This window comes from Elephas maximus, chromosome 7 (genome assembly GCF_024166365.1).
Source record: "Elephas maximus indicus isolate mEleMax1 chromosome 7, mEleMax1 primary haplotype, whole genome shotgun sequence".
NCBI classification, from domain to species: Eukaryota; Metazoa; Chordata; class Mammalia; order Proboscidea; family Elephantidae; genus Elephas; species Elephas maximus.
In genome coordinates, this window is record NC_064825.1 from 129,629,925 (window position 1) to 129,645,462 (window position 15,538).

At 51.8% G+C, this 15,538-nt stretch overlaps 1 protein-coding gene across 6 annotated transcripts in view; it reads left to right on the plus strand.

Annotated features, from left to right (window-relative positions):
• BBS1 (Bardet-Biedl syndrome 1) overlaps positions 1-15,538 on the plus strand; it is a 24,709-nt gene continuing 9,171 nt past the window's right edge. The window contains exons 1-16 of one of the 6 annotated variants that reach the window (XR_007518284.1): positions 1-72; positions 385-461; positions 612-646; positions 3,918-4,190; positions 4,706-4,752; positions 4,896-4,934; positions 5,058-5,130; positions 6,728-6,859; positions 7,605-7,711; positions 9,887-10,007; positions 10,171-10,329; positions 12,020-12,089; positions 12,576-12,734; positions 13,473-13,606; positions 13,736-14,295; positions 14,550-14,628. Coding sequence is in view for 5 of the 6 variants with exons in the window: in XM_049892576.1 (XP_049748533.1) it covers positions 26-72; positions 385-461; positions 612-646; positions 3,918-4,190; positions 4,706-4,752; positions 4,896-4,934; positions 5,058-5,130; positions 6,728-6,859; positions 7,605-7,711; positions 9,887-10,007; positions 10,171-10,329; positions 12,020-12,089; positions 12,576-12,734; positions 13,473-13,606; positions 14,550-14,684; positions 15,256-15,342 (1,695 nt within the window). In the remaining variant the exon portion in view is untranslated. The other 5 variants (XM_049892576.1, XM_049892577.1, XM_049892579.1 and 2 more) reach the window with 5 other exon arrangements.

The following is a 15,538-nucleotide window of genomic DNA, read 5'->3' on the forward strand; positions in this document are numbered from 1 at the left end:
GGTTGCTAGGGCGACGCCTGCGAAGATGGCTGCAGCAGCTTCGTCGGAATCCAGCAGCTGCCGAGCTGAGAGGTGAAGGCCGGGCCCCTCAAAGCCTCCTTTCTCGCAGATGGAAAGAGGGTGCTCTGGTCCCCGGGAAATGGGTCCCTGCCGTTTACAGGCGGCGCTGGCAGTTCTTGAAAGGCTCTTAGCAGATGGGGAAACTGAGACCCGAGGAGTGCGTGTGTGTCTGGCTTGAGGTCATTCAGTGCCTTGGTGGCGGAGCCTGGGCGTGGGCCGGGGCGTTTGTACCCCCAGTTCAGCGTTCCCTGCACACCTCTCTCTCAAGGTTGTTCTCCCCTTCCCCGGGACTCCCTTCCCAACTCTCTTTCACCCCACTCCCAGCAGTGAGGCCAGTTCGAAATGGCTGGACGCGCACTACGACCCCGTGGCCAACATCCACACCCTTTCCGCCTGCCTGGGTGAGTCTCTGGGACTAGAAAGCCCGGGTCTGGGGAGGACGGGGACAGGGTCAGGTAACGGTCCCTCAGTGGAGCCTCGGGGCTCTGAGCGCTGATGCTGTGGCCTCCAGCACCCAGAACCCTGGTTTATGGCCGTTTCTTGTTTCCCAGCGCTGGCAGACTTGCATGGGGACGGGGAGTACAAGGTAAGCATATCACCCTAGCAGAGAGAGGTTAGGGCTGGGGAGGAAGGAGAAAATACCCAGAAGTGAGATTTCCTGATGGGTCCAAAGAGCCATCATTTGGAGTTCACATGTACTGTGAAAAAGCAGTTAGTGCTAAGTTTTATTTTGATGTGGAAAGTGATGTCATAATACAGACTGCAGAAGGTAAAGCAGAACAGAATGCTACCGGGTATTCTACTAAGACAATGTAGAATGTAGTTAACGTAGTTACTGTGACGTGGGTCTTTGCTTGGTTGGGGCAGGGTATTACAATCTGGAGGGAAGTAGAAGGGAGGGAACTGGGCATAGATTTTCAGGTTCGCCTTGAGCTGATAATTGCTGAAAGTGGATGGTGGGTATAGGGGGGGCTCATTATGAGTCTCTCTACTTTTGTATATGATTGAAAATTTTCTATAATAAAAAGGTTAAATTTTAAATTTAATTTGATTTAAAGAGAAAAAGCAGGCATGGATTTTTAAGAGGCTGGAAGATAACTGGGCTAAGAGAAAGGAAATTAACATGTACTGAGGATCCATTTCCAGACCAGACCCTCTGTGAGACACTTTCACATCCATAGATCCCCGTTTTATTAACGGGAAAGTAGATTTATTGAGGATGAGTGATTTGCTTTAAGGTACTGAGTTTGGAAGTGGCAGACCCGGGTCTGTCAGATTCCAAGCCACATGCTCACTGTAGCTCAGCCCTCACATGGGCAGTGATTCCACAATGGGAGTATCATGTGGGTGGCTAGAAGATAGCCCTGGAATCATGCCCCACATGGAAAGTGCAGTGGTGGCTTTCAGTCCCAAATTCCCATCCTTAAAGTATTCAGCAACTCAGCAAGCATCCCATGAGTCCCTACTGTGTGTCAGGCTTTGTGCAGACACTAAGCTCAGAAATGAATCAGCACGTAGCGCAGAGGAGATGCAGAAGCTTTCGTTAGTTCATCCATAGTATCCATTGAGCAGTTGGTGTGTGCTTCTCACTGAGTTTATAGCAGTGAGGGGCAGGGAAAGCCCAGGCGCAGTAATGAGTGTGAGACGGTAAATGCCTTGGTGAATATCTTGTCTGACGGCTAGCTTGTTCACACGGCTATCTTGTTCTTCACTGCGGATTCCCAGCATCCAGCCCAGGTGCCTGGCACAAAGTAGGTACCTGATGACTATTTGTGGGGTAAATGAGTGGGTGCTAATATGCAGAAAGGACGGGGGGAGCACCAGTGAGAGAGTTCCGTCTTGAGGCACCAGGAGGCAGTAACGTGAGCTGGGTGTGGAAGGATGAATGAAGTGTGCGAAGAGGATGAAGGAGGGAGGATGGGAAAACAGCATGAGCAGAGGCACAGAGGCTTGGAAGTTCATGGCATGTTTAGGGAAGTGTAAATTTGGGGTTAGGAGGTTGAGACAAACATACAGTGTACTTAAGAGCCTGGCTTTGGATTCAGACCATCTTGTCTTCTAGTCTTACACTTACTAGCTGTGTGACTTTGGGCCACTCACTTAACCTCTCTGAGCCACAGATTCCTCATTTGTGAACTCTGGCTAATAATAGTACCTACATAAATAATGTTAAGAGGATTAAATAAAAGGATGCATGCCCACTTTGGAGAGTGGCGCCAGGGGTCTTAAACGCTATCAAGCAGCCGTCTAAGATGCATCAGTTGGTCTCAACCCACCTGGAGCAAAGGAGAATGAAGAACATCAAAGACACTAGATAATTATGACCCCAAGAGACAGAAAGGGCCACATAAACCAGAGCCTACATCAGCCTGAGACCAGAAGAACTAGATGGTGCCTGGCTACAACCGATGACTACCCTGACAGAGAACACAACAGAGAACCCCTGATGGAGCAGGAGAGCAGTGGGATGCAGACCTCAGAGTCTCATAAAAAGACCAGACTTAATGGTCTGACTGAGACTAGAAGGACTCCAGAGGTCATGGGCCCCAGACCCTCTATTAGCCCAAGACTGGAACCGTTCCTGAAGCCAAATCTTCAAACAGGAATTGGCCTAGACTATAAGACAGAAAATGATACTAGTAAGGAGTGAGCTCCTTGGCTTAAGTAGACACATGAGACTATGTGGGCAGCTCCTGTCTGGAGGGGAGATGAGAAGGCAGAGGGGGACAGAAGCTAGCTGAATGGGCAGGGGGAATACAGGGTGGAGAGAAGAAGCGTGCTGTCTCATTAGGGGGAGAACAGCTAGGAGTATATAGCAAGGTGTATATAAATTTTTGTATGAGAGACTGCCTTGATTTGTAAACTTTCACTTAAAGCACAATTAAAAAAAAAAAGAGCAATAATAATAATAATAAATCAAAAAATAAAAGGATTCGTGTAAAATTCCTGGAGGGGTGCCTGGCACGTTGTACATACTTAGTGGACAGCCCCTCTGTAGCAGCCCCCATTCTGGCTGGAGTATAGCATGATGGAAGGATGATGGGAAGAAGTCGGGGACCAGCTCCCAAGGGGCCTTAGAGGCCTCAGTAAGGAGAATGAGCTTGTGTGGCACCCACAGCAGCTTGGAGGAGGGATTGGGGAGTGGAAAACCAAGAGCCCCCGGAGCTGGGTTCCCTCTAGACCCACAGAGCACAGCCTGGTCTGCATCTCGGTTTGCTTCTTCAACTCTGCCCTCATTTGGAAGCCAGGCCTCAGAAGCCAGACATGGGCGTCCAGTCCCCTACCCCAATTGACCTCAGCCACTGTCCCAGTGCCTAGAACAGTGCCCAGCACAGAGCAGGCACTGAAGGAAATGTTTGCCGAATGAATAATGGGAGCAACAACTGCCATTTACTCCTCACTAGCACTAGGTTAGAAACCCTGGTGACGTTGTGGTTAAGTGCTACAGCTGTTAACCAAGAGGTTGGCAGTTCACATCCGCCAGGCACTCCTTGGAAACTATGGGGCAGTTCTACTCTGTCCTTCAGGGTTGCTGTGAGTCGGGATCAACTCGACGGCCATGGGTTTTTTAGCACTGGGCCCAATAGCATATTATCTCATTGGATTTTCACAAGTGTTATTAGGTAGGTAGTCCCATTTTGAAGATGGAAAAACTGAGGCTCAGAAAGACTAAGCAGCTTTCCTGAGGTCACCCAGCTTGTGAGTTTGATTGCAAGTATTTGCCTCCTTCCCACCCGCATAGTACAGTGGTGTGGGAATGAATGAGTGTGCATCAGCAGAAAGGCTCAGTCCACGAAGAAGACCAGTGGAAGGGTCTTTGGGTTGAGCCTGAGATGAGCCTTTTTCTGCACCTACAGCTGGTGGTGGGGGACCTTGGCCCTGGTGGGGGACAGCCCTGCCTGAAGGTGCTCAAAGGGCCGATGGTGCTGACTGAGAGCCCCCTGCCTGCCCTGCCGGCTGCTGCTGCCACCTTCCTCATGGAGCAGCATGAGCCCCGGACGCCAGCCCTGGCTCTCGCTTCAGGGCCTTGTGTCTACATTTATAAGAATCTTAGGCCCTACTTCAAGTTTAGTCTACCCCAGTTGCCTCCAAACCCCCTGGAACAAGACCTTTGGAACCAGGCCAAGGAGGTAAGTGATGTAGGGAACAGAACAAGAAGGCAAAGATGGCAGCTGCTGGGTGAGGAGGGCTGGGCTCACCTGTGGACCCCTGGTGGGAGGGCAGCCACAGCCCACCTTCCCCAGCAGCATTGCTATGCTCAGCTCCTGAGCAGTGGCCCCAGGTGGGCATTCAGCCAGGTTTTTTGGAGAGTTGAACCCCGAGGATCCCTCAGCACTAGGCTCACCCCTGCCCACCCCTGGGGGAGGTAAAACCAAAGAAGCCAGGGGGCCTCCAGAGAAGAGGGAGGACCAGAAGCAGCCAGAGAGAGAAGCCTTTGGGAGGTAATAATAAAGCAGACAATGTGCGGGTCCTGAGGCTGGGTGAAACGAAAGGGCTTGACCCTGAGGCTCCCTGTAGAGGAGCAAGTTGGGAGGGGAGTAGAGGGGAGAGGTGCTCTGGGCGTGGAGCTCCCCAGGGCCTGGGCGTCCTTGCTCTCTGCCTGGCTGGAGCTCACAGGCTCTGCCTTCTTCCTCTGCTGTCACAGGACCGGATTGACCCTTTAACACTGAAGGAGATGCTAGAGGGGATCCGGTGAGAGCCCACTTTCTCCTTTAGACCCTGTCTCTCTGCTCCTTCATCCTAAACTCCAGCCATCACCTTGGGGGCGGCTTCTCAGTGTGCCCCCAGTGCCCTGCTCCTTTCTAAACCTGCTGTGGTGGCCCCTCTCCTTGCAGGGAGAAGGCTGAGGTACCTTTGTCTGTGCAGTCACTCAGGTAAGGGGACTTTGGCAGGCTGGTGCCCCAGAAGCCCAGGGAGGGTGGGGGAGGACGGCTGGAGCCAGCCTGGGGGAGGGCGGCCAGGCCTGGCTGGCAGGTGCTATCCCTTCATGTCAACAGGTTTCTGCAGCTGGAGCTAAGTGAGATGGAGGCGTTTGTGAACCAGCACAAGTCCAAGGCCATCAAGCGGCAGGTACCGCCCCCTCTCTATTTCCCTGTAAAAAATGTCCACAGTGTTACTTTAAAGACTATATAACATCAGTGGTAAAGAGAACTGTACCGAATTCTACCACCAAACCCATCGAGTTTACTTTGCAGTTTCCCTTCCAGCCCACACCCCTGTATATAATTGGAAAGCTGTGGTGCTTTTGAGGTTTCCAGTCAATAGTGACAGCTTTTTGAATATAACTTTTATTTTCTTGAGGTTAAAGGTAATACATTTTTATCATAGAAAATTTGGAAAATAAAGAAAAGTTTAAAGGAGAAATATAGATGACTGTAATCTCATTCCCCAGAGACATCCGCTGTTACCTTTTTGCTACATTGTCTACATAAACTTGCATTATATCGTGCTTCTTTTGAGTACTCAGCATTACGCGTTGAGCATAAAATAGCCATTTTTAATGGCCCCTTGATTATTTCAGTGCCTAAATATCCATCGTTTGTTTTTGTAGCCATTCACATCTAGGTCACCGAACAAGAAATGTTTCCCCTTTTGTCACTTCATGTTTTCCTTAGTCCTAATTTAACGGCTGTATTGAACCTATGCATCGATGAACTCTGCTGGCTTCAGGGGTACTGACCCTTGGGGCAAGGGGCAAGAGTGACTCCAGAGCTGTTTACTGAATTTTGGAAAGCCTCATGGGGACCATCCACTTCCCATAGGAGGTCCCATGAGCTGGTGGACCAACCTGGGCCTTGGCATTTGGCTTGTGTTAGACCAATTTTGTTAGAAACTGTCCTTTCCTACTGATAATTGGCTTGGAGCAGTAGTTGTCAGTATCTTTGAGGATTTTAACACTGAGGGAATGAGTTAAATATTGCCGAGAAGATGCAGCTTGGGGTAGAGGGATGATCTTTCCGAGCATACGTCATGGTCACGTGACTGGGAGCTGCCAGCGTCCACTTTTCTGTAACCTTTGTCCTTTCACTGGACTCTGAGGGCAGTTCCTGTTTTTCAGACTTAAAGATAATCACCCAGTGAGCTGCTTTATCCAGAGAAAAATATTTTGGTTCTGCTAAGTTATTTCCATAAGAGAAATTCCTAGAATGGGATCATACCCTTCTCTCTTGCTTTCTCTCTGATGGCAGTTACAAAAGGAACGTGTGTCTGCTGCAGAAGCTGTAGAAAAGCATGATGCAGAAATTAAATGTTGCATGTGGTCTCATTGTCTGGAGATGACTGGTGTTTGTATTTAAGGGTTTAGCTTCCCAGCGTGTTTCTCTATTCGTGTATTTTTTAAACTGGGATTCGGCTAGTGTGACTGGTTTTACCTAGTTATTTTTCTTTTAACACAGTGGAAGCATTCCCCATGTCATTGCATCTTCTTGTAAAAAATGTGATTTTTTAATGGCTGTTTTTTTATCATATGGGTAGTTCGTAACGGACTTAGGCAGTCCTCTTTTGTTAGAAACGTAGGCTTGTTGCAACAAACACCTTTGGATCTCCGATCCTTCCTCTCTCTCTTCCTTTGCCTTCTTTCTTCCCTCCTGTGGCATCGTGGTGGTATCTGGGGGATGGCAGGTGGGGAGGCCTGGGTTCCCTCAGTGCCCCTGGGCTCCTTCTGCAGACAGTCATCACCACCATGACCACCCTGAAGAAGAACCTGGCTGACGAGGACGCCATGTCTTGCCTGGTGCTGGGCACCGAGAACAAGGAGCTACTGGTGCTGGACCCTGAGGCTTTCACTGTATTGACCAAGGTCGGTGTGGGTCCTGGTCCTGGCCACACCTAAGGCCCAGGCTGCATGCCCTCCCAGCCCCTACCCCCAGTTGGTTCTTGGTAATACACATTCATTGTAGAAGAATCAGGAAATGTAGATAAGCATAAAGAAAAAATATGCAAAAATTTCACCACCTATGATGTCTACTATTAAAGTTTTGGCATATGTCCTTCCAGACATTTTCATCTTTTAGACACAGATAGTGAACTTTATTTTTATAAAATCAGGATCGTAAAAAAAAAAAAAAAAAAAACAGGATCGTAAAACCTGCCCTGTTCACTTGGCAGGTATCATCAGTGTCTCTGCATAGCTATATAAAACCTCATCAACCTTTTAAAAGGCCCCACAATATCCATTATATAGTTGTACCATAACTGTGTACACTGTCGCCCCTGGTGCTTTTAAGTTGTGTTCAGCCTTTCACTATTATCATCACCACTGCGACAGACTTCCTTGCCCAGACATCTTTGCATGCTGGCCTAGATACTGCCTTAGGATGCCTTCCTAGAAACAGCACAGTTTAGTCACATGGTGTCCGCATAAGGCTTTTGCTACATGTTGCCAAGGTACTCTCCAGAAAAATTATACAGGTTCAAACTGACCAGAAGAGTATAAGTGAGGAGATGGGGACTTTAGGCAAAGAACTAACACGGAAGAGTTGCTTCAGGGCAGGGAGGGATTGGGGCACCAGAGAAATCAGGGTGTTGGAGCCTCTTTTTTGCAGATGAGTCTTCCCAGCGTCCCTGTGTTCCTGGAGATTTCAGGCCAGTTCGATGTCGAGTTCCGGCTTGCTGCTGCCTGCCGCAACGGGAACATCTATATTCTGAGAAGGTAGCCACATCCGTGACCTCTGGGGCTGAAGGAGCATCTCAGAAGCCAGGTGGTTTCAGGGGCTTGCAAGACGAACAGGATGCCTCAGGGCTGGAACTTGGGAATGGAAAGACTGAGAACTTCAAATAGGAGGCTGAGTCCATAAGCAGAGAGGATATCTAGAGGTCGAACAGGATACCCTGGGGCCGGAATTTGGGCATGGAAAGACTGTGAACTTCATATAGGAGGCTGAGTCCACAAGCAGAATATCTGGAGGCTCATGTGAGGGGGGCTGGCAAAGTGGGAGACTAGACCGGGTGGCTGTAATCCACGAACAATGCACTCAGAAACTGGAGGAGATAAATCGTCTCTTATCTTTGTTACCTCACTTTATATGTGACCCTTCCTTATGCATTTGTTTGGTATTCCTTTCCCGACTCATTTCTAAATTCAAGAAGTATTTACTGAACGCCTCCTATGCATTAAGCACTGTGCAGTAGGGTACTGGGGGTCTGTTCATGAACAAAATAAACATGGGGCCTGCCCCATGGGAAAGACAGATGTTAAAGTGAACAAACCAAGGTCATACTTCAGAGCGGACGTGTGCTGTGCAAGAAGGATACTGGCCCAGTGGGAAGAGGCAGCGGGGTGAAGGTGGTCAGGGAACGCCAGGCTGTGCAGGTGACTTGAAGGTTAAGAAGGAGCCGTTGTTCAAGAAGTGGAGGAGACCCCTGAAACTATTGCCCTGAGATCATCTTTAAAACCTTAACCAAAAATAGCCCCTGAGGTAACCTTAAAACCGAACAATAGTTTAGCTTAACTAGTAAAAAAAAAAAAAGGTCTACCGTGAGCATTATACTCTTTTAAGAACTGCCTACATGGGATCAAACTGACAACAGCAAATCAAAAGATGATACAGGGACATTAGGGGACAGTGAGTTTACGTGAATCAGGGTGAGAATGGCACAGCTGGAAGGACGTAATCAGTCACCAGATTGTACAAGCAGAAACTGTTGAATTGGTACATATTCTCAACAACAACAAAATAAGTAAAAAAAAAAAAAAAAGTGGGGGAGTGTTGTAGGCAGAGATCTTACAGATCTGCAGTGGGAAGACACCGGCCTGTGTGACTTGAGCCTGGGGGACAGGGAGGAGTGTGGGAAGGAAGGGTGTGGAGACCAAGGTCGGCCCACACAGGACATGGGAAAGAGCTTGGATTCGATCCAAGTGCAGTGTAAAACCAGCATGGGGTTTTATCAGAGAAGTGACAGAATCCGTGTAGATTTCAAGCTCACTCTGCTGCACAGAGGGTAGACTGGAAGGAAACCCAGAGCAGAGCAGGTATTAGGAGGCTCTTGTGGTCGTTCCAGAGCTCTGGTGGCACAGTGGTTAAGAGCTTGGCTACTAATCAAAAGGTTGGCAGTTTGCAGCTACCAGCTGCTCCTTGGAAACCCTATGAAGCAGTTCTATTCTGTCCCACGGGGTCGCTGTGAGTCGGAATTGACACGATGGCAGTGGGTTTGTGGTCATTCGGATGGGCTGTACTGTTGACTTGGTGATGAAGGAAGGTGGGCTGTATCTGTGGTTGGTAGGCAGGGAAACTAAGGCTCAGAGGCTGGGAAACTGACAAGTGCATTTACACGGGGCAAAGTCTTCATCCTTTTTAGTAACCTGCTTAGATCCACTAGCACTGGCTAGTCTAGTCTAAGGTAAGGTCACTTAAAAAAAAAAGAAGTTGCTGTCAAGCCAACCCCCATTCATGCCAGCCCCATGAGAGTCAGAGTAGAGCTGTGTTCCATAAGGTTTTCAATGGCTGATTTTTCAGAAGTAGATTGCCAGGCCTTCTTCTGAGGTGTTTCCAGTTGGACTAGAACCTTCAACCCCTGTTACCAGTTGAGCACGTGAACTGTTTGCACTACCCAGGGACTCCCAAGTTGATTGTAAAACTCTGCTAAATGCAAGGTTATCATACAGGTCACCAGTGAAGGCGGGAGGGAGTCAGGGAAGGAAAAGAAACCTGATGTCACCCAAGATCGCACAGCTACTAAGTGGTGAGATGAAAGTCATACCAGGGCTACAACTTCTGCGCCAGGGTTCCTCCCAGAAGATTCGGTGGGGCTTAGGAAGGGGAGGGCCAGCCCAAGAAGTCAGGAGGGGGTTTCTCTGGGGCTAGAAGAGGGTGTCTTTACTCCACAGAGACTCCAAGCACCCCAAGTACTGCATTGAGCTGCGCGCCCAGCCCGTTGGGCTTGTCCGGGTACACAAGGTCCTGGTGGTGGGCAGCACCCAAGACAGCCTGCACGGCTTCACCCACAAGGTGTGGCCTTGGGCAGATGCCCCCTCCCTGCCCCTCCTCGCCTGTCTCCCTGGCCCCCCTTAGCAGGAGAGCCCCTCTGACTTCCCCTTCCCAGAAACTCCACCCACCCTTCTTTCTTTTCTGACCCCTGAGCCACCTATAGACACCTGCTGTCCCCTTGCAGGGCAAGAAGCTGTGGACAGTGCAGATGCCTGCACCCATCCTGACCATGAACCTCCTGGAGCAGCGCTCCCGGGGTCTGCAGGCCGTCATGGCCGGACTGGCCAACAGTGAGGTCCGCATCTACCGCGACAAGGCCCTGCTCAACGTCATCCGCACCCCGGTGAGCCCCGATGCAGGCATCTGCCCCTGATTCCTTCTCTGGGTCTTCTCCTGACCCCACTCACCCCCACCCTTGGCTTTTGATGTCTTTCAAAACCATTTGAGCTCCTCAGAGGCATATTGGGGGGGGCCATGAAGCAGTGATTCAGCGCTTACTTTCCAGAGGGAGCTGATTAAGATACAAGGCAGACTGGGCCAGAGCAAGTGCTCGGAGAGCAGGGAAGGGCAGTGAGTGAGTGCGCAGGGGTGGGGGGCGACGAATGGGGACGGGATTCCTGGAACACGTGTCACCAGCAAGTGACATTTAACTGGTTTGCCGAGTGGGAAAATGAAGGAAGAGCATTCCAGACAGGGAACAGCATGAACAGGGGCACAGAGGCATGAATTTCTTGTTTCAGGAATCCAAGTAGTTTGATGAGTTTAGACCAGAGTTTTTCAAACTGTAAGTTGTAACTCTTTAAATCAATTTAGTGGGGCACAACCAACAGCATTAAAAAAAATAGAATCGAGAATTCACAGTATATACAGCGAAACGTGTGTGTGTGCGTGCGCGCTGTGTCCCAGTAAAAATGTGACAGCGACTGGTTGGGACCATAGTGTGATGGGAAGGCAGGTGGGACACGGGTTGGGAGGAGGTGGGAAGCAATGACCTGATAGAAAAGGCAGGCCAGCTCTAAGCTACAGCTGTTGGTCTCTGTATGTCTGGATTAAAAGAGAATGAAGGAAACCAAAGACTCAGAAGAAACTAGTCTACAGAACTAATAATAGTCTGCATGAACCATGACCTCATCTACCCTGAGACCAGAAGAGCTAGATGGTGCTGGCTACTGCTACCAACTGTTCTGACCAGCGACACAGTAGATGGATCCTGACAGAATGGGAGCAAAATGTGGAACAGAACTCAAGTTCTTAACAAATCCAGATTTACTGGACCAATTGAGACTAGAGCACTTCCCAAGACTATCACTGTGAGATACTCTTTAAACCTTGAACCAGAACTATTCCATGAGGTCATCTTTTAGCTAAATAACAGATTGGCTCATAAGAAATATCACCCATGAGTCCTGTGCTCCTTTAAAAAAGTTATCTGTATGAGACCAAACGGTCAACACTTACTCTAAAACAAAGATGAGAAGGCAAGGGGCAGGGAAACTAGTTTACTGGAAACGGCACAACCAGAATGGAAATAAGGAGAAAGCTGACACCCTGTAAAATATAACCAATGTCATTGAACAAAGTGTGTAGAAATTATTAAATGGGAACCTAATTTGCTGTGTAAACTTTCACCAAAAACACAATAAAATATTATTTAAAAAAAAAAAGAAAAGGCAGGCTGGAGTCAGGTGTGGAGGGACTCATCCTGTCAAGGAGGACGAAAGCCTTGGTGGCTTCTTAGCGGAGAATGGATGTGGTCTGCAGGGCAGCATAGGCGGCAGTGTGAAGGGCAGCTGGGAGAAAGACTAGAAGCCGAGAGGTATGTTAGGAGGCTCTCCCCACAAGCCCAGTGACTTGGAGTCGGGAACTAGGTTGGAGGGGAGATGAGAAATACAGGAAATAGTTGAGAGGCAGCACTGCCCCCAGGCCTCTCCCCACATCTCACCTATTAGATCTGCAGTCTCTCCGACTTTCTCCCTCATCCTGCCTTCTCCCCCAGGTTCTTCCCCAATTAAACTCTGGCATCTCCACCACAGGACGCAGTGACCAGCCTTTGCTTTGGCCGCTACGGGCGGGAAGACAACACCCTCATCATGACCACAAAAGGTGAGGGGAACCAGCCCTGGCTAGGATTTGGAGTTGGGGTGCAGGGGACAGAGCAGGTACTGGGGAAGGAGGAGGTGGGCGTAAAGCCTGGGTGGGAATGGGTGAGGGAACAGGGCCTGCAGGCGTGCAGCATGTGCGGGCCGCTGCCTCCACTGGGACAGCTCACCAGGTTCTGATATTGCCGCCCAGGGGCCGGGCCTGTGCCGGGTTGTAGCTCTCCAGTTCACTTCAGTATCCCCCATGCCGGGAAGCACAATTCCAGGAACAGCGCCATACTCAACAAACAACTGCTAAATGAATTAACGAATTAACGACGGGAGGTCAGGAAGACACACCTCCTGCCTTCCAGAAACAGAGTCTGCTCAAGAAGGCAGACGTACAGAAACGGCACTCTATAAGGCAGATGGTTTTGGGGTGTAAAGAGTGGGAATGTGGAGGGCACCTGGGGAGGACAGAGCCAATGCTTCCCTGTGTCTCCTTCTCCAGGAGGCGGCCTCATTATCAAGATCCTAAAGCGCACAGCCGTATTTGTGGAGGGGGGAGGTGAGGTGGGCCCCCCACCAGCCCAGTCCATGAAGCTCAGCGTGCCCCGCAAGACCCGGCTCTACGTGGACCAGACCCTGCGAGAGCGTGAGGCTGGCACCGGTGAGGCTTAGGCCAGCCCTTCCTCCTCCTCTTCCCCACCAAGAATTGGGGGAAGGCTGCGTGGGGGCCCTGCGCAGTGGTCTGGTGCCTCTGAAAGTCCAGAGATAGCTCTGCTCACCAGCAAGGACACCTCAAGGTGGGAGTGCTGTGGGTGGGGGCAGGCCCTGCAGGGCAGAGGAGGGAGCGGCCACTTCCGGAGCAGGAATTCTCGTGAGAGAAGTGGAACTAGACCAAGAGTCTTCTGTTCAGTTTTTCTTATTCATTCATTCAGTAGCTGATTATGGCCTGTGCCAGGCACCTTGAATTCGGTGAGTCCCTGCCTTCAGGGAGCTCAGTCTACCTGGCCAGCTGTCGTGTGACAGCCGTAGAAGTGATTGCCACCAAGAGCTACTGGTGCACACAACAGGGAATAAGTCATTTTGCCTGGGAGCCTGGGAAAGGCTTTAGAGGCAGGTGACATTTCGAGGACTTTACCTTGAAAGGTGGCTACAAATCCACCAGACAGGAGCAGAGAGGGGCAGTTTAGGCTGAGGTTGGGCAGAGGCACAGGGCCCTGACCCAGGGTTCAAGCAGCACCTTCTGATTTAGCTGTGGGCATGGTGCAGGCAGGCCAGTGGCCAGAGGGGACGGAAAGCTAGGTCAGAGCTGGCTCCAAAAGGGCCCGGAATACAGGACTACTGCTGCCTGCTCCATTACTCTCCTCCCACCGGCTTTACTCTCTGTGTTCCCCCTCCTCAGCCATGCACCGAACCTTCCAGACAGACCTCTACCTGCTGCGCCTCCGCGCCGCCCGGGCCTACGTGCAGGCGCTTGAGTCCAGCCTGAGCCCCGTGTCTGCGACAGCGCGGGAGCCACTCAAGCTGCATGCAGTGGTGAGAGCCCTGGGTGGGGGGAATCGGGCGGCCTGGGGCCGGAGGGCAGAGGTAGGGGGTAGAACCCTTCAGCCTCACAGTCAAGCCCTCAGAGCCAATTCCGAGCCCTCCCGTCTCGTCTTCCCACAGGCCCTGGGCCACGTTTGTGAAAGTCATCCTCACCTGTCCCTCCTGTGCTGCCCACAGGGTGGGACAGCCTCCCCCATCCTCTGCTGTGCCTCCAGTAAGCCCCAAACTTGGGGTGGGGACATAGCGGCCACCTTGGGACATCTCTCCCAGGAGCCTGGTGGGACTCCAGAGCTCTGGTGTAGGGAAGAACATGCTTCATTTCAGTAACAGTGGGCGGCCCGAGGTGTTCCCACAGCCTGCTCCGGGAAGGACCATCTTGCCCTGGGCCAGGCACCCTGAGGCTGCACCAGGCAGGCAAGAAGGAGGAAGAGGAGAAAGAGGAGGAGGAAGGGGGGGAGTAGCCGCACACTCAGACACAGTGACCTGGAGGTCAGGGCCTCCACCCAGCTCTGAGTGGCCCGTGAGTTCTGTTGCGAGTTCTGTTGTCCCATCCAGCTGGGTTTCTAATTTCTCTTTCCCAAAAGAAAGTGTATGCATATGGGAAGGAAGAAGCTACAAAGCAAGCCAGGTTGAGGGTGAGAAAAAGGACGTCACTGAGGCCCCACAGGATGAGAGTGGAGGTAGAACCAGGTCCTGGGAGGAGAGGGCAGGGGCAGGGCCGGGGACACGGGGAGCCCAGGCCAACTCTGCTTCCCACTCGCCAAGTGGCCCTGCTCTAGCCCATTCCCCAGCTCCCTGTCCCGGGCCTCTGCTGACCCCTCTCTGTACTGGAGCCATTGTCTGGGCCTCTGGGCATTTCGCCGGGCAGAGGACAGTGTGAAGCAGTTGGAGAAGCCAGTGGGTCCTAAGGGCGGTCTCCATTTACCTCGTACAGGTCCAGGGCCTGGGCCCCACCTTTAAGCTCACACTGCACCTGCAGAACACCTCGATGGCCCGGCCCATCGTGGGGCTCCTGATCTGCTTCCTGTACAACCAGGCGTTCTATGCCCTGCCCCGGGCCTTCTTCAAGGTACTGGACCCTCCTCACTGAGACGCTGGGGTGAGGAAGCTGACGGGGGCCTGCAAGCTGACTCTCCAGCCACAGCCCAAGGCCAGGGCCACAGCAGGGCCCCGCCTCCACTCCTGTTCTCCCAGCCTGTGAGAGTGCTCAGGGAACCAGACAGGGGTGCCGGGAGACAGCCCGGAGCCTGGGCCCCCTCACGGCCTCTCAGAGCCCGCTCTGCGTCACAGCCACTCCTGCAGCAGGAGTGGAGCCCTCCCTGCCCCAAGGAGAATCTGCCATGAAAGGAAGAGCCCAGTTTTCCCCCAGGGCCCAGGCTTCACCCCAAGTTGGGAGGACGAGAAATTGAGAAAGACCCTGGGGTGTAAAGAAGTAGCCCTGGCCTTGGTGGGTGTCCTGAGGCCTCAGCTTGTGCAGCCTGGAGCATTCGCTTCCCTCCGCTGAACCCTCGTCCTCCTTGAACCATTCATTGTACCGGTGGCCATCCCTGCCCACCCATGGGGGGTGGTGGGATTCAGCCGAGACGGTGGGAGAGCGCTTGGAATCTGCCCAAAGCTATCCAACCTGTCTCCAAACTTAGGTCCCATTGCTGGTGCCAGGGCTCAGCTACCCCCTGGAGACCTTTGTGGAGAGTCTCAGTGACAAGGGCATCTCAGACAGCATAAAGGTGAGTCGCTTGTTGGTACTACTTGGAGGGCGAGCTGGGGACCTGGGGGGACAGTTCAGGTGAGTGGGGACAAGGCCCTCAGACAGCTGTGGTGAGGGGAAGGGGGGTCATCTGCACAGTCAGGGCCTCCCAGCCCCCGCCCCCATCCCCTAGTGGCCTGTCATTCAGACCAAATCAGACCAGGCCAGGCTTGGCC